This window comes from Podarcis cretensis, assembly GCF_951804945.1.
Source record: "Podarcis cretensis genome assembly, chromosome: 8".
Classification (NCBI taxonomy): domain Eukaryota; kingdom Metazoa; phylum Chordata; class Lepidosauria; order Squamata; family Lacertidae; genus Podarcis; species Podarcis cretensis.
The window spans coordinates 10,711,152-10,738,890 of record NC_137177.1 but is presented as its reverse complement, the minus strand read 5'-3'; the positions used below and the strand labels follow the sequence as shown (position 1 = coordinate 10,738,890).

At 43.9% G+C, this 27,739-nt stretch overlaps 2 protein-coding genes and 1 long non-coding RNA gene across 6 annotated transcripts in view; 1 reads left to right on the top strand and 2 right to left on the bottom strand.

The window, feature by feature from the left end:
• The window catches only part of LOC307221270 (cell adhesion molecule CEACAM7-like), an 80,834-nt gene that overhangs the window by 6,511 nt on the left and 46,584 nt on the right, over positions 1-27,739 (bottom strand). Inside the window, exons 2-3 of one of the 4 annotated variants that reach the window (XM_079985693.1) lie at positions 3,369-3,403; positions 1,326-1,439 (exon numbers count right to left, since the gene is read on the bottom strand). In XM_079985693.1, the coding sequence (XP_079841819.1) occupies positions 1,326-1,413 (88 nt within the window). In that variant the 5' untranslated portion in view covers positions 1,414-1,439; positions 3,369-3,403. Of the gene's footprint in view, positions 1-1,325; positions 1,440-3,368; positions 3,542-27,739 lie in introns of those variants that run through there. The other 3 variants (XM_079985691.1, XM_079985690.1, XM_079985692.1) reach the window with 3 other exon arrangements.
• Positions 6,211-26,654, bottom strand: LOC307221276 (cell adhesion molecule CEACAM7-like). The gene is made up of 7 exons (XM_079985702.1): positions 26,515-26,654; positions 11,992-12,354; positions 10,360-10,632; positions 8,531-8,632; positions 8,223-8,317; positions 7,376-7,417; positions 6,211-6,641 (listed from the first exon to the last, which is right to left on the bottom strand). Exons 1-7 carry the CDS (start codon positions 26,558-26,560, stop codon positions 6,594-6,596), a joined length of 969 nt encoding a protein of 322 aa, XP_079841828.1. The 5' UTR covers positions 26,561-26,654; the 3' UTR covers positions 6,211-6,593.
• LOC307221389 overlaps positions 17,681-27,739 on the top strand; it is a 188,619-nt gene continuing 178,560 nt past the window's right edge. The window contains exon 1 of the long non-coding RNA XR_013841354.1: positions 17,681-17,700. This is a non-coding gene — a long non-coding RNA (uncharacterized lncRNA). The remainder of the gene's footprint in view (positions 17,701-27,739) is intronic.

Sequence of the window (27,739 nt, the reverse complement as noted above, 5' to 3'; positions counted from 1 at the left end):
AAGATTATACATTTCCATAAATTTACAGTCATTTTAACACTTCAAAACTTGACTCACTCCCCCCTCTTTTTCTGGTTCCTTAAATTTATTTTTAACATCTTTTGCATATCCAAATTAACTTAATTTGTTCATTTATTCATCTACTTTAAATATATACTCTTATGAAACTGCAGGTTATTACAATAATCCTGCCAGTGTTCTTATCTGTTTCAAATTTCTCTGTAAATATTCCACAAACTATTTCCATTCTTTTATAAAAAGTTTGTTATCTTGATTTCTTATTCTTCCGGTAAGTTTTGCCATTTCTGCATATTCCATAAGTTTTTGTATCCATTCTTCCTTTGCTGGGACTTCTACTTCTTTCCATTTTGGGGCAAGTAACATTCTTGCTGCTGTAGTAGTATGCATGAATAAGTTTCTATACAGTTCAGGTAGTTCTGTCCGTTTAATTCCCAAAAGAAAAGCTTCTGGGTTTTTTATTTTTATTTTTTACAAACATTATTTTAAACATCCTTTTCAATCCATTACATATCATTTCCCAGTAAGCTTTAACCTTCCTACAAAACCACCACATATGACAAAAAGAACCTTCTTTCTATTTACATTTTCAACAATTATTTGATTTAGATTTATACATTTTTGCCAATTTGCACGGTGTTAGATACCATCGATATATCATTTTCATAACAGCCCAGAAATTCTTGCATTTATGGTGTATATGTTCCAGAGTCACTTAGCCTTAAATCTGAGACCCCAGTTTCCCACCCAATGAAGGCAGATAATTTTCAAGTCCACAGCACAGAGGTCCCACTGTCCAAACGTTCACTATGTGAAAATTCACTTATCCAAAGGCATTAGTACCCAGCCTGGCTATATACACTGCAGATTCTGATATCCAAACAACTGGACCTGCATGCATCCTTAAACAACTTCTTGGGGGTTTGTCCCTCGTCAATGGCAGGCATTTCGCCAGAAACCATGGTGGGAGGGTGGAAGTGGAAGAGATCGGTCAAACTAGAGAGCATTTCGCCCTTCATTTGCCCCTTGCAAGGTTTCAGAGGGTTTCCCCAGGTTTTCCCTGGGGGGAATTTCATTTGGGGGTAAGAATTTCATGGTTGGGAACGCAATAGAAATTTTCCCATAGGAATCAGTGGAAATCATTGACTTGCGAACAGTCACCTAACAAAAGGATTTCCTGAGAACGCATTGTGTTTGGATAGCAAGAGCTGTGTATATATGGCACCTGATAAGAGATAAAAATCCAATTTCTCTCATCAATTGTCCCTTGGTCCCAGAGCAGATAGTAAGTTGCTTTAGGTCAGTACCTTCTGTTGTGAAGATGGCAGTCTGTGATTCTGGAGAATTTCCTTCAGTCGTGAAGGGCCTTCCAAGACTGTGCTGGGCTTGAGTCATCAGGAAGCAAGAACTCAGGATGAAATCTGTCGGGTGGAGAAGAAGGAAAAAGACCTGCATATGGACCACCTCTCTACATATTAACCGACCCGAACCCTGAGATCATCTTCTAAGGCCCCTCTTCGTGTTCCTCCTTTGTGAGAGGGTGGCAACATCAGGGCCTTTTCCGCAGTGGCTCCACGTTTGTGCAATGCTCTCCCCAGGGAGGTTTGGCTGGCGCCTTCATTATACACCTTTAGGCGCCAGGCAAAAATATTCATCTTTAACCAGGACTTTGGTTGATTGACGTCCAGTGCCCTTTTAAAATGTGTTGAGGAGATGTGTTGTATGATATTCACATCATTTTGAAGTCATAGCTGATTATATATGCATTAACACTCATTAGGAACCAAGCATTACAAATGCACTCAAAATACCCCAGTCCATTTCAACGATCCCAGCAAGGCTGGCGAAATAATGCACCTCAGGCGGCAGGTCCAGCCCCGCCATTGTGCCACTGCTAGCCCTGCTGTGGCTTTGCCCATGCCACCATGCCACCTGCTGCCATTTCACCCTAGCGCTCCCGGCTGCTGATGTGGCACCCTGGCTGCTGCCACTACCTTGTTGCAACGGTGGAGTTGGCGGCAGCACAGGCATGGTGGCAAGGGCAGAGGGCCTTCTCGGTAGTGGCACCCGCCCTGTGGAACGCCCTACCACCGGATGTCAAAGACAAAAACAACTACCAGACTTTCCCCCCAAGGCAGCCCTGTTTAGGGAAGCTTTTAATGTTTGATAGATTTTTGTATTTTAATATTTTGTTGGAAGCCGCCCAGAGTGGCTGGGGAAACCCAGCCAGATGGGCAGGGTACAAATAATAAATTATTGTTATTTTATTATTATTTGGTTGGCATTTTGTACACACCAGAAACATGTCCTGGACCTTCCCTGCGCTCAAGAATTCTGCAGACAATAAGTGCAGCCCTTACTTTATTGGGCAAGCGAGTCAGTTCCTTTCCTGGCAGCTCGGCCTCAGCCACCTTCTGGGGCATGAAAAAACGTTCTGGCACTTCCCCTTCCAAGACCCCCCCATGCTTCTAGGTAAGTAAACAGTAGCGTAAAGGGGCCCAGTGAAGGAGGTCTGCGCCCCTGTCTGTGCTCACCCCCTTCAGGGACTCAGGATGAGTCCTTTCTACTCAGAAGGCCCGCATCTCATTGGGTACCCAGGTTCCTCTTCCAAGAGTTTTGCCTCTCCATCTCTGGCTCAGAAAGGACCACAACCTGGTCCCCTGGTGTTCAGCATTCAAAACTCCCATTGTTCCAGGTACACTTTGAGACAGGGAATTTCATCAGCGTGAATAGTTTCTGAGCTCTGGGGGCAGTACTGCGCCAAAGATTTCAGATTAAAACTGCAGAGGGGAAGGAAAGGAGGGTCCTTTTCTGTGTCCCCACTTCCAGCTACTCTCCGAAGACTGGAGAAGATACCCTCTTAAGAATATTCAGCTTTATATTTTTGTTATTAAAAAAAGCGTGCCTAGACATTCTGTTGTTGCGCCCATAACCTAGGCTTAAAATGCCATTTAGCTCCTAGCTTTCATATCTTGGTTTCTAATACCGCTGGTGCTACCCTAAGAGCTCCTTCTTGAGAAGTCTCTGAGGTCACGATCCTACCCCCAGCTCAGCTGCATGTAAGCTTCTTTCATTCCAAAAGGAGTTTTTGTGCCCTCTTCCATATAAACACATGTTTAAAAACATATAAACACATGTTTAAAAAGGTATTTTCACTCAAAACAACACCTTCCTCTAATTCGAATTCTTGAGAACTGCACCACAACATTTGGAGAAGGATGAAATTGGGTGCAGAGTTAGGTTTCGATAGCTGCATTAGTGGGAGAGACGCAGATCTGTGCTAAAAGACCAAATTCCTCCAGCATCCTCAACTCCCCCCAAGTAAGTCCTCCCCATTGCAGGATGCTGACCTCTCACCTGCTAAGAGCAGCATCTTCCAGGAGACCTTCCAACCATGGGTTCTGTGTGGCCTGTCCATTTTGTGAGTGCACTTCCTGAAGGACCGGTTTGGCTCTCTGTCCCTTCACAGCTAGTGTTCTGGGGTCTTTCTCTACTCCTTTCCTAGCACCTGGTTCCAGCACCACTGCTGGCTCTGAGCAAATCAGAGAAACAGGAACTTGGCTGCTGAATTTTCAGCACTGGGTTTCCCCCCCTAGGGTTGGAAATCATCCAAACCAAGGTCTTTCGTTCACTTCCTCCTATGCCCTTATCAGGCAAGCCACTCCTGGAACTTCTCACCCAAATATGTAACTCGGCAGGACCCACCTCTCTGCATTGGGAGCAAAGATGTGATCTGAGATGAAGAGTGTGCACAAGGAGTTGGCAACTTTAGGGTTCATTACAGAAGAGGTTCGAAACAGTGATATCCAAACCAGTCCAGACCTGAGACCCATCTTAGATTTCCAACCATGACTTTGGGCCCTACTTTCACATTTTTAGTTTTTATTTAGGCTTAATAGATCTGGCGTTTAACCCCGCACCACGCCCTAAGGCATTGGCGTATTATTTTTTGCAGCAGGAGTGAGCCCATATTTCATGCATTGTTGGTCAAACTCCTGAACACTTAACAACAACAACAACAACAACAATTTATTTATACCCCGCCCATCTGGCTGGGTTTCCCCAGCCATTCTGGGTGGCTCCCCACAGAATATTAAAAACACCATAAAACACCAAACACTGAAAGCTTCCCTAAACAGGGCTGCCTTCAGATGTCTTTTAAAAGTCGGATAGTTGTTCATTTCTTTGACATCTGATGGGAGGGCATTCCACAGGGTGGACACAACTACCGGGAAGGCCCTCTGCCTGGTTCCCTGTAACTTGGCTTCTCGCAGTGAGGGAACTGCCATAAGGCCCTCGGAGCTGGACCTCAGTGTCCGGGCAGAACGATGGAGGTGGAGACTCTCCTTCAGGTATACTGGGCCAAGGCCATTTAGGGCTTTAAAGGTCAGCACCAACACTTTGAAGTGTGCTCAGAAACGTACTGGGAGCCAAAGTAGGTCTTTTGGGACCGGTGTTATATGGTCTCAGCAGCCACTCCCTTTCACCAGTCTAGCGGCCGCATTCTGGATTAGTTGTAGTTTCCTTTCAGTTGTCGTAACCTCTGCTTGATTTCCTTTGGTTTTCTTGTGGTTGATGGAGCAAGAGGGCACACTTGCATTGCCATTTAGGCCCGGGTGTTAACCAAAAAAGACTTTCTTTGGCTTTCTAACACTTTCACTGCCCCTTTTCCTTCTCTGTTACTACAGCTCCCCTCCCCTGCTCAACTCAGATGCTCTTGCTGCCGCCTCCTCCTCCAGGGCTTGTCTTCAGCGGGATGCTCTCGCCAGCAGGACCAGGATGCCTGGGTTCCTTCAATGCCTCCCCCTCCTCCTCCTGCTAGCTCCCCTCCTTCCTTCCTCCCCTCCCTCCGTCCAGTGCCTGCTAATGGGTGGGGGCAGAGAGGAATGCAAAGGCTTTGGTGCTGCAGATGATGGATGGCAGAGGGGAATGGGGAAGGAAGGGCTGGGGACACGGCAAATGAATCAGGCTGGGGAGTGGAGAAACTTCCTCTGATTGTAGCCAGGAAAAGGGCCAATCAGATACAAGCAGCATAGTGGGGGTTCATGGGAGGTTGAGCCCAGCAATATTTGGTCTGCCGAATACTGGTGTTGCAGAGCACAGATGGACAGTGTGTTGCTAAGGCAAGTTCAGTTTGCACTGAAGGCAAATATATATCAAATGTGCAAGTTTCCCAAACAATATGGGAACGAAAATGCAGGCATCCTACAGAATTCACACGCACCTGAATCTTGCAATGCCGTTCTGCAACCAACTGATGCATACAAGCATGTATATTTTAAGGGAAAGTGTGAGTAATAAGGAAAACGACAGGAAAAGATGCATCACATTCAGAGAAAGTGCTTGCAAAAAATTGAATGCTAGTCAAAAAATGCATACAAAAATGTGTTTATTAGGAGAGGCGTACACAAAAAGGTTGATGAATTTTCATGGCGATTCCTCGCCTGTTCAGCATTAATCCTGTAGTCTAAAGGTAAAAGGTAAAGGTACCCCTGCCCGTACGGGCCAGTCTTGACAGACTCTGGGGTTGTGCGCCCATCTCACTTAAGAGGCCAGGGGCCAGCGCTGTCCGGAGACACTTCCGGGTCACGTGGCCAGCGTGACATCGCTGCTCTGGCGAGCCAGAGCCGCACACGGAAACGCCGTTTACCTTCCCGCTGGTAAGCGGTCCCTATTTATCTACTTGCACCCGGAGGTGCTTTCGAACTGCTAGGTTGGCAGGCGCTGGGACCGAGCAGCGGGAGCGCACCCCGCCGCAGGGATTCGAACCGCCGACCTTTCGATCGGCAAGCCCTAGGGGCTGAGGCTTTAACCCACAGCGCCACCTGCGTCCCATCCTGTAGTCTAGCGAGATGCAATTCTGTTTGGCCTTTCCAGGGAGAACTTCCTTTGTGTCTCTGTCTCAGTATCTGCAAGTCTTTCCCAACGTGAGAGTCCCTTGGGGACCAAGGCTGGTTCCTTTGTTCAGAACAAGGACTAGGATTTCCAGAAGGACCTGGTGTCATGGTCCGGTTCATGGGCAATCAAAGGCCCAGCTGGGGACGTCAGGACCAGGGGCAAGATGGCGGGGTGGGAGCAGGAATGGGAGTCCAGAAGCCAGGAGTCAGGAAGCCCAGAATCCGAGGGTCAGAGAGCCGGAGTCAAGAAGCCAAGGGTTCGGGGATCAAGAAGCAAGGAGTCACGAAGTCAAGGGTCCAAGGATCAAGAAGCAAGGAGCCAAACATAGCAAGGCAGGGAACATGTTGCTATGGCAAAAAGCCGAAGGGAAATGCTGACCTTATATCCCTTCCCGGCTCTTGCCACCAGGTGCTGTGAGTTACCAATTGGCCTCACCTGTGAGGCTGTGCCTTGCCTCTTCAGAACAAACTTAGGAAGGCCCCAGTCCTGCAAAGTCCTACTGGTCACAGGGCCTGGCTCCTGCCTGCACTCCTGACACCTGGCCCTGCAGATAAAATGTCCTGGTCCCTACAGTTACTCAGCTGCAGCTGAAAGGAAGAGATCTGAATGGGAAAGAGGGAGGCTTGAGGGCCCAGGAGAAGCCTCAGCAGCGGAGAGGAAGTTGCTGGGTCCGTGTCTTATCTCTTTATCTCTTCGTAGACAGAATGGATTCTGGGCTGCAATTTCTAAAGAGAAAATGGAGATGAGTCAGGCAGAAACAAGAAAGTCAGATCCATTTTGGTTTTGAATTGTTTTCCTGGGCAACATGAGACTAAGGCTGATGACATTTCTTTATTGATATTCTTGGAAGCAGAATATCTTGTAAGAAGAGAAGTAAATCAATGCAAGTGCCTTTTGTCTGGATAATTTATATTGGTTGGGAACCTCGGTGCCCTTCACATGGGAATTCGGATAAATTACAATAGAGGGATTGCCACTGTAAAAGAGCAATTTCGGGGGCAATATCTGCTGCTCTTTCTTTTGGTGCATGGAGTGAAAAGTTTATACTTCCCGAGATACCCATTTCTATTACAGGAAATTTGCCCACCTTTGCACTGGGTAGCCAAATGACAGCAGTGCTGGTGCCAGACAAACTTCCCTTGTGGATGACTTCCAGACTTGGGGTGCCACTCAGAAAAGGCTCTGTTTGTGGCTGCCACCCACAAGGTGGCAGGAATCTGGAAAAGGGCTTTAGAAGATGGTCCAAATGGTTGGGCAGCTACCTGTGGGAGAAGGTGAACTCTAAGGCCCTAAACTGTATGAGAGAAGCTTAAGGCTAGCATTTTGACTTGTGCCTGAAATCAAACTGGAAGCCAATGCAGATCTTTCAGTAATGGGCTATTATTTGGTTGATAATGGATATTTTGAGCCTAGTTGAAATTTTCCAAACATACCAAAGGGCAAGGGACCTTCTACTCACCTCATATGTGTTGTTGGCCTTGGAGGAGCTTTCAGACTTAACCTGGATAGAACACAAAAATATGCCGAAGCTTATATTAGCACAGACAACTTGAGTTCTTGTGAATGGATTGTGGCCAACATTCCCCAGGAAAAGGGTAAATCAATACCACATGGGGAGAAATATGGGCTGGCATCTTGATGCCAAAGGAAGGCTGTGAACTCAATGAAAAATCTGCCTGCATGAGTAATACCTGTGGGAATGTTCAGGCTGGCAGGAGAGGATATATTGTTTACTAATATCCTTCCTAACCTGCGCTAGCAAGTTCCTTTATGTAGCAGAGTTACATTCCCCCCTTTTTTACATGCACAGCAGATAGCTGATTGCAGGTTCGTGTAAGCCTCTCACTATTATACAATTCAATCTGTTTCAGATAAGTTTTCTTGAATCCCTCTTAAAAGTATAAAGATGCCACAATCTTATTCAAAGTTGATAAAAGAAGTTTACTCACATCAGTTCACAGTTGGATTCCTGAAGGCATATGGGGGAATCATCCCAGTGCTTCTGCTAGCTGAGAGCTAGCAGAGCAGTCCTAGCTAAAAGCTGGTCAAAAAGAGAGAGGTGTGCTGTGTGACTCGTCCTTTTGCTACCTGGACAGGTTAGGTCACACCCACCTTCTATCACATGCAAAAGGAAGGATGATCCAGCCAGGAGGAACAGGAAGTTTCGACTGGCTGGACCAAACATTCCCTCGCATGTCTTCTCTAGCATTACAAGGAATGTTGTACTTGACTGCCTCTCATGGATCACATCCCACAATATCCATCTCACGACAAACACCCATCTAGAGGTCCCCTGATTCACTCACTTCAGGTTTTGTTTCTCCAGATGGTGGATCATTCTCATATACCTGAGGGGTGGGTACAACCGGAGAAGAAGTTCTGCCATTCCGATGACGGGCACCTGCAAGAGGGGGAAGAAGTCTGGAGTCAGTCTTACACATGTTTAGTTACCCAGCTGTGCAATATTGCTACTCTGCAACAAGTGCTGGCCCTGGCCCTGCCCCCCACCCTCCAAACCCTTGCTTACTGGGCTTCTGCAGCCCATGGCAGCTACTTCAGCCCCCGCCCTGACAAGGGTCTCCTGAAGTCTGGGATCTGCTCTGGTTTTACTCACGGAGAAAGAGGTAAGTCAGGGTTCCCATCATCACCAGTATTGCAGCCAGAGACCCGATAACAGTCCCAGCGAGGGCTTCAGCAGAACTGAAAAGAGAAGAATCTGAAGAGCAAGGCATATTTTTAAGAGACTGAGTGATGTCATAATTAAGGACTTCCTGTAATCTAGCCTCTATAGACCCTATGGTAGAAGCAAGGGGCTTGAAATATGGTAGGGGGGGCATTATCCTGTATGCACCTCCCCCCAGTGAGCGTTTCTGGACCAGCAAAAAACAGCAGCAAAACTGTCCACCAAACAGTTAGGAGCAGAGCTTACTCTGTTGGGTAAACTGGGTTTTACCGGGGTGCAGCTCTGAGCCTCTTCAGATGGTGAGTCCGTCAGCGTTACTTAAGCACCGCCATGTCAGAGACTGGCTGCATGAGGAAGAGGGGTAGAATCTGCCCAACCAAGAGCTGCTCAAGGAAGGCGCAGAGGAAGAGGATTTCGAGACTGGGGACGGGAGGTGGGATTCTGGCCACACCTTAGAGGAGCTGGGAAGTGCTAGAAACAGGGTGCTTGAGGGATAGTGAACAGACAAGACCGGTTGAGGAGTCAATAATAATAATAATACTAATAATAATACTAATAATAATACTACTACTACTAATAATAATAATAATACTCTGCCCATCTGGCTGAGTTTCCCCAACTACTCTGGGCAGCTCCCAATAGATTATTATTATTATTATTATTATTAATAATAATAATAATGCAATAAACATTAAAAACTTCCCTAAACGGGATGCCTTCAGGTGTCTTCTAAAAGTCAGATACAGTGGTACCTCAGGTTAAGAACTTAATTCGTTCTGGAGGTCTGTTCTTAACCTGAAACCATTCATAACATGAGGTACCACTTTAGCAAATGGGGCCTCCCGCTGCTGCCGCGCGATTTCTGTTCTCATCCTGAAGAAAAGTTCTTAACCCGAGGTACTATTTCTGGGTTAGTGGAGTCTGTAACCTGAAGCGTCTGTAACCCGAGGTACCACTGTAGTTGTTTATTTCCTTGGCATCTGAAGAGAGGGCGTTCCACAGGGTGGGAACCACCCCTGAGAAGGCCCTCTGCCTGGTTCCCTGTAGCTTCACTTCTCACAGTGAGGGAACTGCCAGAAGGCCCTCGGAGCTGGACCTCAGTCCAGTCTGGATGTAAGCACTGAGAGCGATGACAGACGGGTGGTAGACCCTGCAGTTCTCTGTCAGAGCCACTCTGATGGCTTCTCTGCTGACAGCTTGCTCCCACCCCCACCCTCTGTCGACTCCTAGAATGAGGCGTTCATTGCATGTTGCCGAGCAGCGAGACAGGCAGACACCTTTCTCTCACCACCATAATCTAGGTAAAGGTAAAGGGACCCCTGACCATTAGGTCCAGTCGTGGACGAACCTGGGGTTGTGGCACTCATCTCACTTTATTGGCCAAGGGAGCAAGCGTACAGCTTCCGGGTCATGTGACCAGCATGACTAAGCCGCTTCTGGTGAACCAGAACAGCGCACGGAAATGCTGTTTACCTTCCCGCCAGAGCGGTACCTATTTATCTACTTGCACTTTGACGTGCTTTCGAACTGCTAGGTTGGCAGGAGCAGGGACCGAGCAACGGGAGCTCACCCCGTCGCGGGGATTCGAACCGCCGATCTTCTGATTGGCAAGTCCTAGGCTCTGTGGTTTAACCCACAGTGCCACCCACGTCCCACCATAATCCACCTCCACACAAAAAGCGCTAGCGAGTTAGAAACCACTAGCATGGAGAGCAAAGTCAGGAGGAAAGGTGTTCCTGGTTTATTAGTGGATTACTCACATGCAATAGTTATCTTACTGGGGTTGCTGATAGCATTACTGACAGGGTTGACTGCCTGACACCTATAGATCCCTTCGTCCTCTTTGGTGATGCCAGTTAGCCTGAGGGTTCGGTTCTGGTCAGAAAGCCCAGTCTTGGGTGGGACAGGATTACCATCCTTGAACCAAAGGATGGAGACGTCAAGGCGGTCAGAGGTGTTGCAGTGTAAGGTGACAGTTGTGTTCTCTGCCACTAGGGATTCTGTCGGCCACAAGACTGGGTTGGAGAGGATTTCTGCAGATGAAACAGAAAGACAGTCTTCATTTGTGGGTCCTCATGGTCACTGAATCTGCTTAAGGCAGCCTTTCTCAACATGTTGCTCCCCAGATGTTGTTGAACTACAACTCCCATCACCCCTAGCTAGCAAGGCCAGAGCTCAGGGATGATGGGAGTTGTAGTCCAACAACATCTGGGGACCCACAGGTTGAGAACCGCTGGATTAAGGTCTCTTCAATTGTAGCTACTACAGAAGGCCACTTCGAGGCTGCTACTCAGCATAGTGGTACCTCAGGTTACATACGCTTCAGGTTACAGACTCCGCTAACGCAGAAATATTACCTCAGGTTAAGAACTTTGCTTCAGGATGAAAACAGAAATTGTGCTCCGGCGGCGTGGTGGCAGCAGCAGGCCCCATTAGCTAAAGTGGTGCTTCAAGTTAAGAACAGTTTCAGGTTAAGAACAGACCTCCAGAACGAATTAAGTTCTTAACCCGAGGTACCACTGTATAGCAGGGGATCATTAAAGTAGCCTAGCCTCCAACATGTCGCAACAAAAAACCGGGATGCTGCCTTCCAGGGCCATACTTCCGCATGAGTCACGTGATCGCAGCCCTGAAAAAGTGCTTGTTCAGGGCGAGTTTGCAATGCGAAATCATGCAAGATCACGGCATTCAAAATGGCAGCTGTTCTCTGGTGGGGGGGAAACCAGGATGTCCCAGTTTTACAGGGACGGTTGAGGGGTATGCAGCACATTGAGGGGTATGCAGCACATTGATTGGTATGCGGTACATTGCCACTGAAATATCTTAAAAGCATCCTGCAGCTTCTAAAGTAGCACCCTGTTATTTTCGGCACTTAATTTTGACCCACTATAAGCTAATGCAGGAATCAAACAGTTGTCAAGGCCAGGGAGCTTTTGGGGTTTTCCCTGGTGTGTGGGAGAGAGATTTATGTGCATTTTGCTTGGGGTTAGGGCACATTTGGGTAACATAAACTTTGTTCTGCTAAGCTGCTCCAGGAAAGGAGCTGTGTCCCATTAGCAGAACCTAAATAAATAAATAAATAAATAAATAAGCCTTCGTGATTCACTTATAATTACTGAACTCAGCCAGATGGGTGGGATATAAATAATAAAATAATATTATTTATTATTATGATTGGGCTTCTCCACAGAAGGTGTTGTTCTGGAGGCAAGTTTACTTGGTCCTTGGCAGCTGCAAAACTTAGTAGATCATAGAATTGTAGAGTTGGAAGGGACCCTGGGGGTCATCTAGTCTAACCCCTACGATGCAGGAATGTAACAACTCTGGACAGATAAAAGAGAGGGGACATCTGAAGGCATCTCTAAAAGGTGAGAAAGGAGGGGGGGAAATACCTGAGATGGTTATACTGGTAGCTCCTATTTCATTTCGTAGAAATCCTCCCATTCTTAATGTATAAGTTCCAGAGTCGCTCAGCCTTAAATCTGTGATGTGAAGGGAGCAGTCTGTGGCCCCAGACTCCCTCCCACTGAAGGCAGGTCCGTTTTTCTGTTCAGCAAATGGACTTAGGGAATAAACAAAGATCTTATTTTTCTCTTCAGCTGCCCCTCGGTACCAGTGGCAGCTAAACAGATCAACACGTCCTGGTGTTAAGGTCACACTCTGTCCTTCCCTCAGGGTTTCTGGTTCAACTGTGATGTGTGTTTTCGTCTTGCCCTGGCCTGGAATCAGCAGGAAGGAAGAACGTGGGATGGAGGCTGCAGGATGGAGAAGAAAAAGAAAGAAAAGGGGGAAAAATGGTTCTAGGCCAAGACGATGGAGTTGCCAAAGAGTTTCAGACCAGTTTGTGCAAGTTAGCTTAAATTCTCCTTCACTGTAACTTCCTTCATCCTTCTGTACAGAGTTTCAGTGTCGGAATGGTGGTGATATCATCTTAGCATCATGTTCATCCATCCTCTTGTTCCTGGAAGAGTGTGAATTAGGGATGCTACAGAGCCAATGAGTTGGGTCACCATGATGAGTCAATACTTTCTCTGACTCAGAAAGATCAGGAAAGGCTCTTGTTGCACACTAAACCAGGCTGACTGCTGCCCATAAACTGGGGATGGTAGAGAAATTGGCCAGTGGTAGTGCAGTGGTTAAAGTGTCAGCCTAGGACCTGGGAGACCAGGGTTCGATTCCCCACTCGGCCCTGAAGCTCACTTGGTGACCTTGTGAGAGTTGCTACCTCTCAACCTAACCTCTACCTCACAGGGTTGTTGTGGGGATTGAATGAGCAATGGGGGAACTACAGAAACCACCTTGAGCTCCATGGATAAAAAGTTGGGATATAAATGCAACAAATAAATAAATCTAAATACAAACTTACGTTTGTCTTTAAATCACAATGAAACAATGCATGAACCCAAAGCACAGTCACCAGTGCTGGATTTGCGTATAAGCTTAACAAGCTATAGTTTAGGGCCCCCCAAAGAATTTAAAGGAAAAAACCCCCTGGATGTATTATTCACTACAGTACAAACCAGGGCATACGATGTAATCCATGTCTAGGTTTATTAACAATCTTCAAAGAAACTCAACTCAGATGGTTATACAATGGTAACCTTGGTACTCAAACGGCTTGGCTCCTGAACAAATAGGCTCCCGAATGCCACAGCCCCTGAAGTGTTCTGGTTTGCGGATGTTTTCTGGAAGTTAAACGTCCGCCGCAGCTTCCGCTTTAGTGCAGGAAGCTCCTGCAGCCAATCAGAAGCCACGCCTTGGTTTTTGAATGGTTTCGGGAGTTGAACGGACTCCCAGAATTGATTAAGTTCGAGAACCAAGGTACCACCGTACAAGGAACTTATCACTTTTTTTTTTTTTTAAGTACTTTTTATTCAAATTTTGAAAATACACATGTCTATACAAATATACGCTATACAGATCATCATATCACCCAACTTACAAGCATACATATAGATATACAAAAGCATACATGTAGATATACAAGCATACATGTAGATATACAAAAAAGAAAGAAAGAAAAAAAAGAAAAAAAAAAGAAAGGAAAAAAAAAAAAACCTTTGGACTTTAGTTAGTCCTGGACTTCCCTCCACCCTATTGGTAAGTATCAAATAATCCTACATTCACGTATTTTCTCTTAAATTTAAATATTAGTTATTCTCTGTTAGAGTTAATCGAAGCCCACCAGTGTCATCTACAATTTATTTTCAGTATATTTCCAGTATTTACTCCAGTTTTTATGAGATATTTGCTCATCTTGGTCTCGTATTCTAGCCGTTAGTCTAGCAAGTTTGGCGTATTCCACCATTTTAACTTGCCAGTCACTTATATTAGGTATAATTTCCGTTTTCCAGTTTTGTGCCAGCATGATTCTTGCGGCTGTGGTGGCGTAGAGGAATATATTCTTATCTTCTTTTTTAATCTCTTTACCCAGCATTCCTAGCAGAAAGGCTTCAGGTTTTTTGGGAAAAGTATATTTAAGAATTTTTTTAAGTTCATTATATATTAGTTCCCAAAAATTTTTCACTTTGTTACATAGCCACCACATGTGGTAGAAATCGCCTTCTGCTTCCCCACATTTCCAACATCGTTTGTTCTTTAACCTATAAATCTTAGCTAATTTCACCGGTGTATGATACCACCTATATATCATCTTCCACATATTTTCCCTCAATGCCATACACGCCGTAAACTTTATATTATTATTCCATAATTCTAACCACCTTTCAAAATCGATGTTATAGCCCACATCTATCGCCCACTTTGTCATTGCCTCCTTCACCTCCTCATCTTTAGTGTACCACTCCAGTAGTATGTCATATATCCTGGACAGTGCTTTACTCTTTCCCTGTATTACCTCCACATTAAACCTAGATTTTTTATCTTCAAATCCTAATTTCTTTTTATCTTCAGTTAGCAGACCATTCACCTGGTAATATTGTAACCAACTTGTAAAAAGAGATTTTATCTCCTCATAAGGTCTAAGTTTCAAGCCGTGTTCCGATTTAGTTATAAGTTCTTCATAAGTGGCATTCTTCTCTTCCATATTAGTTTTCTTAATAGTCAACACCTCTATTGGAGAGATCCACCAAGGGGTTTTCCTTTCCAAGAGATTTTTGTTCCTCTCCCATACCTGGAATATTGGACCCCTAAAAATATGGTTTAGGAAGCCCCTGTGTGCCTTCACCTTTCCGTACCACAGGTACGAGTGCCACCCGAACCTATTATCGAAGCCCTCCAGATCTAATAATTCTCTATTTTCCAATCTTATCCAATCTTTTAGCCACAATAAACATGCCGCTTCATAGTATAAACTCAAATCTGGTAGGGAAAAGCCCCCTCTTTCCTTTTTATCTACTAATATTTTCATTTTAATTCGTGGTCTTTTTCCCTGCCAGATGTATTTCGCCAAGGTTCTCTGCCATTCTTGGCATTGCTTTAGACCTTTGAGCACCGGGATAGTTTGAAATAGGAACAACATTCTGGGTAGAACATTCATTTTTACAACTGCTATCCTTCCTAAGAAGGATAGTCTCATTCTGTCCCAAATTTCCAAATCTCTCTTAATATTTTTCCAGGTGACCTCGTAATTATCTTTAAATAGGTTAATATTTTTAGCCGTAATCCATACCCCTAGGTATTTTACCTTTTTTACCGTCATTATTCCCACCCTTTGCTCTAATTCTACCGTTTCTTCCTTGGTTAGATTTTTGACCAACATCTTAGTTTTATTCTTATTAACCTTAAGTCCTGATACGGTGCCAAATTCTTCAAATTTTTGTAGAGCTTCTTTTACACTATGCTTTGGGTCTTGAAGAGTTAGTACAATATCATCGGCGAAGGCTTTGATTTTATATTCATTCAATCCTACCTTAATTCCTTTAACTTCTGTTGTTTCCCTCAGTCTTTTATTAAATATTTCCAGTACTGTTATAAATAGTAGGGGAGATAAAGGACAGCCTTGTCTAGTTCCTTTGTGTATCTCAAAAAATTCTGATGTTGTATTATTTATTACAAGTTTTGCCTTTTGTTCGTAGTAAATAGCTTCTATACCTTTTCTAAATCTTTCTCCCATCCCCATCGCTGTCAGACTTTTCTTCAGGAAGTCCCATGAAACATTATCGAATGCCTTTTCGGCATCTATGAATACTAGGGCGCCCTGAACATCTATTCTGGTATCTAAGTATTCAATAATGTCTATTACGTTTCTTACGTTATCCCTCAGTTGTCTCCCTGGAAGGAAGCCCGTTTGATCTTTGTGAATTCTGTTGTTCAAGACCTTTTTTAATCTTTCTGCCATCACATCTGCGAACAGCTTATAATCGTTATTTAATAACGAAATCGGTCTGTAGTTCTTTACTTCTAAAGCATCTACATCTTTTTTAGGAATTAATGTAATATATGCTTCCTTCCAGGAGTTGGGGATTTTCCCCTCTTTTAGAATATTGTTCATCACTTCACATAATATTGGGGATATTTGTTCATTTAATGTTTTGTAATATTTGGCTGGTAGGCCATCCGGCCCCGGTGCTTTCCCGATTTTCATCTTTTTTATGGCCTTTTTAATCTCTTCTTGTGTAATCATCTGGTCTAAGAGCTCTTTTTCTTCCTTTGCGATTTGTGGTAGATGTTGTTTTTGGAGAAAGTTATTTATTTCGTCGTCCGTTTCCTTTCCTCTTTTATATAAATTCTTGTAGTAGTTCTGGAATATCTTTTTTATTTCTTTTGGTTGCTCTACGATTCTATCTCCATCCTTTATCTTACAGATCGTATTTTGTTTCCTCCTCTCTCTTATTTGCCACGCCAAGTATTTCCCTATCTTATTAGCTGATTCAAAGTTTCTCTGTTTCATCATTTTTATTTTCCACTCAATCTCTTGATTAATTATCATAGAGAATTTAGTTTGCAATATCTTTATGTTATGCTTTATGTTCTCTTCATCAGGATTAATAGTTAATTTTCTTTCGTTTTCCATAATCTGTATTAGAATTTGCTCTTTATTTTTCTCTCTTTCTTTTCTTAAATGGCAGTTTTTCTGAATCAGGAAGCCCCTCATGACTGCCTTTCCCGCATCCCATACTGTCTCTACCGCTGTTTCCCCATTCAAGTTCCACTTAAAGTATTCCTCAATGGTTTCCTTAGCCTTAGTTACTACCCTCTGATCATTGAATAAAGATTCGTTCATTCTCCATCTGCCTGGTCTATTATCTTTACCTTTTATTTCCATAAAGACTGAATTATGATCGGATATAGTTTGGGCGGAAATTTCCGCCTTACTTAGATTCTGAGTTAGTTCTTTAGATACCCAAATACTATCTATTCTTCCCCAACTCTGCTTTGGGTTTGAAAAAAAGGTATATTGCTTTGTCGTGGGGTTTTTAAATCTCCAAGCATCTATCAAACCTAGATTGTTAATCAGGTCAAAAAATGACCTGGGTAGTTTACCTTCTTTCGAATCTTGTTTTTTTGTTGATTTATCCAAGTTTGGTGAAACCACCCCGTTGAAATCTCCCATTAGTATTATTTTTTGGTCCATCCATTCCGTTAACTTATTGCCTAATTCAAGGAAGAAATCTGATTTTTTATCATTTGGAGCATATATTCCTACCACAATTATTTTTTCTCCTTGAAACACCATCTGTACTACTATCACCCTCCCTTGATCATCTTTATACAGTAATCGTGGATCAAATTTTTCCTTTATATATTTGCGTATAAGCTTAACAAGCTATAGTTTAGGGCCCCCCAAAGAATTTAAAGGAAAAAACCCCCTGGATGTATTATTCACTACAGTACAAACCAGGGCATACGATGTAATCCATGTCTAGGTTTATTAACAATCTTCAAAGAAACTCAACTCAGATGGTTATACAATGGTAACCTTGGTACTCAAACGGCTTGGCTCCTGAACAAATAGGCTCCCGAATGCCACAGCCCCTGAAGTGTTCTGGTTTGCGGATGTTTTCTGGAAGTTAAACGTCCGCCGCAGCTTCCGCTTTAGTGCAGGAAGCTCCTGCAGCCAATCAGAAGCCACGCCTTGGTTTTTGAATGGTTTCGGGAGTTGAACGGACTCCCAGAATTGATTAAGTTCGAGAACCAAGGTACCACCGTACAAGGAACTTATCACTTTTCTTCTAGAGCCAGCACGATTACATACAGCAAAAAACAAAACAAAACAAAAAAAAACCTGGAAAGGAGACTAGTTCACCAGCACATCACACAAATGTGTGGACAATGGCTTTACCTGAGAAACTAATTGAGTACATGCCTGGAATGACTTATCTGATACAGACAATTTTGTTGAAATATGGCACCCCTTTTTAAAATGTCCACATCAACATCCAGATGATCAGCACTCACCAACTATGCACACAGACATATGGGAAATTTTGACACATTATTTTTCAAATCTGGGGGAGGGGTGGGAAGGGGGGAGAACCAATGGTTTTGTTCATGTTGATGTTCACGTTTACCGTATTTTTCGCCCTATAGGACACACTTTTCCCCCTCCAAAAATGAAGGGGAAATGTGTGTGCGTCCTATGGGGCGAATGCAGGCTTTCGCTGAAGCCTGGAGAGCGAGAGGGGTCAGTGCGCACTGACCCCTCTCGCTCTCCAGGCTTCGCGCAGCTCTCCACAAGGCGCGGGAGCCGGGCGCTGGCTTGCGGAGAGTTGCCTGTTCTGGGGGCTGGGGTCGGGGGAGGCTCGGGCTTCCCCCGCCCCAGCCCCAGCCCCGTGCCTGGGGAAAAAATAATTTTTTTTTTTTATATATATATAATATTTTATTAAGTTTTTACACAAATAAAAAACATGTAAAAAACAAACATGAGATAAGAATAAAGAAAAAAAAGATACACAGATAAAAAAAGAAAAAGAAAATTTTAACATATAAAAAAGAACTCACATTCCAGTTATAACATTCAAACCCTTATTTTCCTTCCTTCCACCCGCCTCCCGGTCTTGTATTCTATGTAATAATTAGTTCAGCAAGATCATTCTTATTAATTTTCGTCCTTCGTCCCTCCCTTTGTACTCTTATTTAACCTAATCACTAGAACCCCTTCTTTTCCTTTTCAATGTCCTCAACATTCAAAAATTTTACAGTGTTTTTGTAAATAAAGTTTGAACTTCTTCCAGTTCTCTTCCACCTGCTCTTCTCCTTGATCTCGAATTCTGCCGGTCATTTCAGCCAGTTCCATATAGTCTATTACTTGCATCTGCCATTCTTCCAAGGTGGGTAGATCTTGCGTCTTCCAATGCTTTGCAATGAGTACTCTTGCTGCTGCTGTAGCATACATAAAAAAAGTTCTGTCCTTCTTTGGCACCAATTGGCCGACCATACCCAGGAGAAAGGCCTCTGGTTTCTTCAAGAAGGTATACTTAAATACCTTTTTCAGTTCATTATATATCATTTCCCAGAAAGCCTTAATCCTTGGGCACGTCCACCAAAGGTGAAAGAATGTCCCTTCAGTTTCTTTGCATTTCCAACATTTATTATCGGGCAAGTGATAAATTTTTGCAAGTTTGACTGGGGTCATGTACCACCTATATATCATTTTCATAATATTCTCTCTTAAGGCATTACATGCCGTGAATTTCATACCGGTGGTCCACAACTGTTCCCAGTCAACAAACATAATGTTATGACCAACATCTTGTGCCCATTTTATCATAGCAGATTTTACCATTTCATCCTCAGTATTCCACTTCAACAGCAGGTTATACATTCTCGACAATATCTTAGCATTGGGTTCTAACAATTCTGTTTCCAACTTTGATTTTTCCACCTGGAAACCAATTTTCCTGTCCAAATGATAGGCCTCTCTTACTTGAAAATAATGTAACCAGTCTCGCACCTTATCCTTAAGTTTCTCATAGCTTTGCAATTTCACTTTATCTCCCTCCTGCTCCAGAATTTCCCAATATTTTGGCCAGTTAGATTCCATATTAAGCTTTTTCAAGGCCTTTGCTTCCATAGGTGAGAGCCACCTAGGGGTTTTATTTTCCAATAAATCTTTGTATTTCATCCAGACATTAAACAATGCTTTCCTGACAATATGGTTTTTAAATGTCTTGTACACTTTAGCCTTACCGTACCACAAATATGCATGCCACCCAAAAACGTTATCATATCTGTCAGAGCTGCCTCTAGGTCCCAGCTCACAGAGGACCAACGCTAGGCTGTCGTAATGTACAAAAGTCTTTATTGAAGTTCAATTTCCATTTCAAAGCCACAGCGCGCAGCCCTACATCTTAAACCCTAGATCGGCGAAGTCCCGTCTGAATCTCCTCCCCTCTGACACCAGTTTAAGATCCTAGCCCTGCTCCACCTTTTCCGCTGCTCTCTTCTCCTCTGGGTCCTCCTGCCCGCTGGGGCATTCCCCTTTCTGGACTCCTCTGACGCTGAGTCGCTTAGCTCCTCCCCCTGCCTCCGGCGGGCTTTAGGACCCGGTTCCCAATCCTCATTCTCTGCTGTCCCACGCTCCTGTACATTTGAACTTGCCTCTCGCGCCAACCCAGTGACCTTCCTCCTGACCGTTACACTACTTCTGTCACTGCTTCCCTCTTCCAGGATACTGGCCGGATCTGACCTCCCCTCCGTTGTCTGACTCTCCGATGGAGGCGTGGTCAGCCCTGACTCCTCTCCTCTCCCTGCTGGGGGAGACGCTACTCCCGATACCTGTGACTCTTCCCCCCCACTATGCTCTGGTGGGGAAGCTGGTCCTGATTTCCAACTGCTGCTCTGGGAGTCCCCGCTGGCCCCTTGCTTCTGGGGTGTCCCCCTTGGGACCCCCCTTGCCCTGGCCACCGGCGCCCCCTTCTGTGAATCTTCCGATTCGCTGGAGAGGCTCATGGAATCTCTCGGGCCACTGTCATCTTCTCCTACGCTGCCCTCAGATTCTTCCCCTTCGCTCTCCATCTCCCCTCTTCCCTGTGCTTCTGCTCCTGAACTCCTGACAATATCCTTCCAAGTCTAAAATGTCCGTGTTTTCAAGAAGTAGCCAATCCTTCAACCAGCAAAAGGCTGCTGCTTCATAGTATAACTTAAAGTCCGGCAGGGCAAACCCCCCTCTTTCCTTTGCGTCAGTAAGAATTTTGTATTTTATTCTGGGCTTTTTGCCCTGCCAGACAAATCTAGAAATTTCTTTTTGCCACTTCTCAAAACAGTCCATTTTGTCAATGATTTGTAGCGTCTGAAACAAAAACAACATTCTTGGCAATACATTCATTTTGATAACAGCAATTCCACCCAGTAAAGAAAGTTTCAGATTTGTCCAAATTTCAAGATCTTTTTTCACTTCTGACCAACACTTCTCGTAATTATCTTTAAATAAATTTACATTCTTCGAAGTCAAGTTCACCCCTAGGTATTTCACTTTTTTCACCAATGTTAAACCTGTTTCTTCCTGAAACCTTTCCTTCTCTACTGCTGTCAAATTTTTCTCTAAAACCATAGTTTTAGATTTATTCAATTTAAAACCTGCCACCTGACCAAATTCTTGTATTATTTCCAGTGCTCTTTTAGAACTAGGGATTGGCTCCTGTATGTATGTCAATACTAGGTCATCTGCGTAGGCTTTAAGTTTGTAGTGTTTAACTCCGACCTGTATACCCTGAATCTGTTGGTCCCTTCTAATCATGTTCAGCAAGACCTCCAGGACTGAAATGAAAAGCGAAGGGGAAATTGGGCAGCCTTGTCGTGTCCCTTACTCTATCTTAACTTCTTCCATAACTGCATTATTCACTATTAATTTCGCCTTCTGTTCTGAGTAAATCGCACCTATACCGTTTCCAAACCTTTCTCCAACCCCCATCCCTTGCAAATTTTTCCTCATAAAACTGCAAGAAATATTGTCAAAGGCTTTCTCCGCATCAATAAATATCAAGACAGCTTTTGTGTTTATATTAACTTGTAGCTTTTCCAAAATGTCAATTAAGTTTCTCGTGTTATTTGACAATTGTCTGCCTGGGAGAAAGCCAGCTTGGTCTTTATGAATCATTGTTGCTAAGACTTTTTTCAATCTTCTAGCCAGAATATCAGCAAAAATTTTATAATCCACATTAAGTAGGGATATGGGGCGGTAGTTCTTTAGTTATGTCTTTTCTGTCTCATTTTTCGGTATAAGCGTGATGTAAGCTTCTTTCCACGACTCCGGCGCTCTTTTCCCTTCCATAATTTCATTGCAAACCTCCATTAGAGGTTGAATTAAATAATCTTTCATGTCTTTGTAGTATTTGGAGGTTAGCCCATCTGGGCCTGGAGACTTGCCTAGTTGCAGGTTCTTAATGGCACCTTCAACCTCCTGTTCAGAAATTTTGTCATTCAGTGTTAATTTATTCTCTTGAGATATTTTTTGTAATCCATTTGTTTCCAAAAATTTCTCGATTTTGATCTCATTCTGTGGCCCTTGTGAATACAGTTGTTTAAAGTATCTCTGGAAGCAGTCTTGAATCTCCCGTGGGTTTTGTATATTTCGTACATTTACTTCAAGATTGGTGACAGTATTTAATTTCTGTCTTTTCTTCAGCTGCCAAGCTAGCAGCTTTCCACACTTATTGGCCGATTCAAAGGTTTTTTGTCTCATTTGTTTAATTTTCCATTCTATGTCCTGGTTGACCATTTTCAAATATTGTGCCTGATGTAATTTAATTTCTCGTAGGATATCCTGTGACTTAGGTTTAATCCTTAATCTCTTCTCGCCTTCTCTAATTTTCTCTAAAATCTTTTCTTTCTTCTCCTCTTGAAGTTTCCTCTTTATGGCATTTTGCTGAATCAAAAACCCCCTCATTACAGCTTTACTTGCATCCCAGATTACTCTTTTCTCCACAGTAGTCTTCAAATTTATTTCAAAGTAGTCTTTTAGTGTTTTTTGGGCCTTTTTCACAATTTCAGAGTCTCTAAACAAGGTGTCATTCATTCTCCATCTAAAGGAACCAGTCGGTGTTAGTTTCATATCCATCCTCACTGGGTTATGGTCGGAGCAGATTTTTGGGCAGATTTCAACCTTTCGGATCTTGGGTGCCATCCCTCTTGTAATCCAAATTTGGTCTATTCTAGTCCAAGTCAAATTGGCTTCAGAGAAGAAAGTCCCCTCTCTGCCTAGGGGATTTTTAGTTCTCCAAATGTCAATCAAGTCCATATTGTCTGTCAGTTCAAAAAAGGTCTTTGGTAGTCTTCCATCTTTTGTAACTACCTGTCTTTCAGATTTATCCATATATGTCGAGACAACGCCATTCATGTCTCCCATCAAAATGATATTTTGGTCTATGAAGTCCATTAACGTCTCATGCAGTTTCTTATAGAACTCTGATTTCCCCTCGTTAGGTGCGTAGACTCCAATTATTACTAATTTCTCTCCTTGGAATTGTATTTCAATTGCCACGACTCGTCCATGTTCATCTTTAAGGAGGAACTTTGGTGATAGTTTCTCTTTTGCGTAGATCACAACTCCTCTTTTTTTTACTTTGTCTGATGAAATGAAGTCTTAGCCTAACTTTTTATTTATCAATAATTTCCTTTGGAGTCTTGTTATATGTGTTTCTTGTAGGCAAATTAGGTCCAATTGTTCCTTTTTCAAAATATGAAAAATCCTCTTCCTTTTGCTGGGGGAGTTCAAACCTCGAATATTCCAAGTTAACATCTGCAGAGACATGTTGTTGTTATTCTGATGTTCCACCAGTTGCTCCTAGAAGTTGCTCTTGGTTTGTCGGCGGTGTCTCTTTCTCTAGTTGGTCCAGTCCCAAGGGGGCTCTTCCTAAGTCAAGTGGTCCCAGTCCTAATATTTCTGAGTCTTTTGTTCTGGCCTCTCTTTGTAATTCTTCTCCAAAATTTCTCAAAAAACTCACTTTATCTTCCTCTGATCTTATCTTAATTTTCTTTCCTTTAAATGTAAACGAGAGGCCTTGCGGAAATTCCCACCTGAACAAAATTCCGTTTCTTTTTAGCAGGTCCACCAAATTTCCGTAGTTGGTTCTAAGGTCAAGTAAGTATTTCGGAATATCTTTAAAAATCTCAAATCTCACCCCTTGGATATCGAGTGCTTTCTGGTAATGTAGACTCAGTATTTTATCTCTTTCCTCTTTTGACCTTAGGGCAATCAAGCAGTCTCTCGGCCTATTTTTCCTTTTAACCCTTCCCAATCGAAAAGCACTCACTATCTTAAATTCTTCTTTCTCTGGATCCAGGTCCCAGCACTCCTCAAATTCCGATGTGAGCAGTTCTATCAAGTCTCCTTCTTCTGTTTCTGGGACTGCTCTAATTCTCAGGTTGGTCTGTTTCTCTTTAAGTTCAATCAAAGAGAATTGTACCTTGTATTCGTCCAATTTTTTATTTATTGGTGGTATCTTTTGTTCTACTGCCAGTACCCTCTCTTTAGCTTCCTCCGCTGTCTTCTTTGTCTCCTTGGACTCCTGCAGCAATCTGTCAATCGCCTGGGTGTTAGAATTCACATTCGTCCCCAAGTCATTTACTTTTTGCCCCAGGTCCTTAATAGTTGAAGTATTTTGGTCAATCTTAGCTGTCAAATTTTGTAGGGCCGATAAGATCTTGTCTAATGTTGCAGAATCCGATCCTGTTCCTTTTGATTCTTCCCTCTCTGTAGCTTGTGGGACAGAAAGTCCTGCTGATGATGTTCTTCTATGCAGGAGTTGCTGCTGTGCCTGCAGCTGCTGTTGTTGTTTAATTTTAGCTCTTGTTGATACTTTATCTGGAGGCTGTAACTTGTCTGGTTGTTTCTCATCCATTGCTTGCCTCTAGAAGTCAAGGTCACACACACAGTTCCCAAGCTTCCTTCTTAACCGTAAGCAATAGCAGCTGCAGTGGAAAATCCCCAGCTATGACACAAAGTTCCTCTAGGGGAGCAGAATACCAAGTTGTTTCATCAATGGTTGTTAAACAGTAACTTCATCAGCTCCCCAGTTATCTTTCCAATTTGTTGCAAGAGTAAAAGAGTAAAAGAGTTACAAACTTGGAAGCTCCCTTAATTGTTACCAGTCCTCAGCATTCAGCAGCAAAAGTTACAATGTCCATAAATGGTGCTTTCACGGTAGCCTTGCAATTGTTTAAGACAGACCAGCAGATCAGTGTCAAAAATAAAGTGGTGGATTTTCTGTCCCCCCCCTTCCCTACTTGGGGGGGGGGGGTTCTTTTGCTCTGACAGTGAAATTTAGCTCTATATAAAAAACAAGTAAATGGTTCAAAGTTCCCTTGTCCCTTGCTTTTATTCTATTTACAAGATCAGCAAAGCGGACTTCCTGTTTGCACTCTGCCGATTTCAGTTCCAAATTTAAATTCAAGTTCAAAGTCCCGATCAAAGTTTCAAGTTTCAAGTTCAAATTCAAAGTCCAATACTTGGTCTTAACTTTGATCTTTCCAGATTCCAAATTCTTACTCACGGATAGCTGTTTTAATCCGCCGTTTCACAGGAAAAAGGCCAGCGCTCTCCGGTAACTGCTATGCAGCTTCACTCCGCAGAAGTAGCGATCGGCTCCAGCACAGCGCTACACCCCCGCTCCGCTCCGGAGCTCTTTTCAGGGCTCCTTTGACAGTCCGGGGGGGCGCAAAGCGTGCCCACTGAGCCCCACGGCCCCAGGCTTCTCCCGCCTGCGGGTTTTTTGAGGGTCCTCCGCTTCGCTGTAGCGGTGGACCCGATTTCTGCGGAGCTTCCCCCTCCGTTTCAGAGGGTATCCGCCATTACCGATGGCGCCGCCTCCGGAAGTCCATGAAAAAATAAATTTTCCCCTTTATTCCCCCCCCAAAAAACTAGGTGCGCCTTATGGGACGGTGCGTCCTATAGGGTGAAAAATACAGTATATCCTTTTAACTGGAAAATAATAAAAAGGTTTCTAAAATAAACGACAGACCACTTTGACAAAATACCACCAAAATGCACAGCTACATATGAAAATTGATACAGAGCTCCCAATGTATATAAACCAAAATAAATTCATTTCCCTTCTGTCACACCCTCCCTCTCAACCTCTGGGTTTTTGCCCAGGGTTCCAACAAACCACTGCTTTTTTTCTTTTAAAAATATGTTTAGGGGTACTCTCATATTCCTACTCATATTGAAATACTGCCCCTCAATGAGGCCAAACTTAGATTCACAAAATGTTTAGGGGTATGCGTCCCCCTGCGTCCCCCCAGGAAAAAAAGCACTGAAACAAACTCTCAGCTCACCCACAACAAGTAGAGTTTCTGGAAACTGTGGACATCAACCTAGTCTCTCACTCTAGACTTGCTTCCTATGGTTTCTCTCCTGCATGGATTTTTAAAAATGTGAAGTAGGACTAGCCTTGTGACTGAAGCTCGTTCCACATTCTAAGCATTCAGATGGTTTCAAACCTGTGACATTTCTTTCCTGTGAGGTGGGATGATGTGCCTTGCTAATGGAGCTCTTTTCACAATCCAAGCACTGATATGGTTTGTTTGATGCTTCATTGAGATCTGAGCTCTCTGTCTCTGTAAGAACCCCAGTCTGCCCCCCTAATACTTCCCCTCTATCTTTCCCAACAGCTCCTTCACTGGAAGGTGTGGGACACCTTCAAAGTCCTTCTCCCTCTCCACTGTTTGTGACTCCAGCTCTCTTTATTCAGATTCCCTGCCAGCAACACCTGCGGAAATGTTAGGGCAGCAGCAAGGCGACCCTCCATTTTAAAATATGCACCTGACTGCATGTTTTAAAACACATTTTCTCTCAAAATAACAGCTTCCTCTAGCTGGAATTCTGGAGAGCTCCATCTTGACAACTTTTGGAGAAGTATGAAATCTGAGGGAGAGTTAAGCTCCCAGCCCCACATTAGTCCGAGAAATGCAAATAAAGTCAGCCTGTATCAGAACTGGAAGGAGAGAGTCCTTTGGACATCCCCTACTCCCCCTAAGTAAGTCCTTCCCCTTGTAGGGTGCTGGTCTCTCACCTGCTAAGAGCAGCATCTGCCAGGACGCCATCCATGGCCTGCCCATCTTGCGGGCACCCTTTTTGGGGGCTCGGTTTAGGCTGCCTGTCTCCTCACAGCTGGTGTTCTGGGGTCCTTCTCTGCTCCCTCCTCAGCATGCAGTGCCATCGGTGCCTCCAGCTGAGTCATTGACCACACAGAGGGGAACTAGGCAGCTGAGATTTCGAGACTGGGTTTTCCCCAAGAACTGCAAGACACCCATACCAGCACTCTATGCTTCTTCCTCATATGCCAAGCCACTCCGGGAACAATTTGCTCAAATGCTTAACTTGTCAGCACCTGCCTTTCAGAGCTGGTAGCAAAGATGTGATCTGAGCTGAAGAACTGGGTCCAGGCAGACTGTCATACAGAGTTGGGAAGTTTAGGATTAATTATGGAAAAGGTCTAAAGCAGTGATCTTCAAAGTAATCAGGACCCCAAACCCACCTTAGACTCCCAGCCAGGAACCTGGCACCCAATTTCACATATTCTTTACTCTTAATAGTGTTAGTGTCTAGACACACATCACACGCAAAGGCAGTGGTTCATGCCATCCTGGTGTGGCAAGAGAGGAGGGCAATCATGGCAGGAAGATTGTTATTGTTTAGTCGTTTAGTCGTGTCCGACCTTCGTGACCCCATGGACCAGAGCACGCCAGGCACTCCTGTCTTCCACTGCCTCCCGCAGTTTGGTCAAATTCATGTTGGTAGCTTTGAGAACACTATCCAACCATCTTGTCCTCTGTCGTCCCCTTCTCCTTGTGCCCTCCATCTTTCCCAGCATCAGGGTCTTTTCCAGGGAGTCTTCTCTTCTCATGAGGTGGCCAAAGTATTGGAGCCTCAGCTTCAGGATCTGTCCTTCCAGTGAGCACTCAGGGCTGATTTCCTTCAGAATGGATAGGTTTGATCTTCTTGCAGTCCATGGGACTTTCAAGAGTCTCCTCCAGCACCATAATTCAAAAGCATCAATTCTTCAGCGATCAGCCTTCTTTATGGTCCAGCACTCACTTCCATACATCGCTACTTGGAAAACCATAGCTTTAACTATATGGACCACCAAAGAAACATTTAAACATTTCAGTGTAGTATACTGGCCACCAAGTAGTTACATTTCAGTGTAGTTATATGGCCACTGAGACCATATAACACCGGTCCTGAAAAACCTACATTGGCTCCCAGTACTTTTCCAAGCACAATTCAAAGTGTTG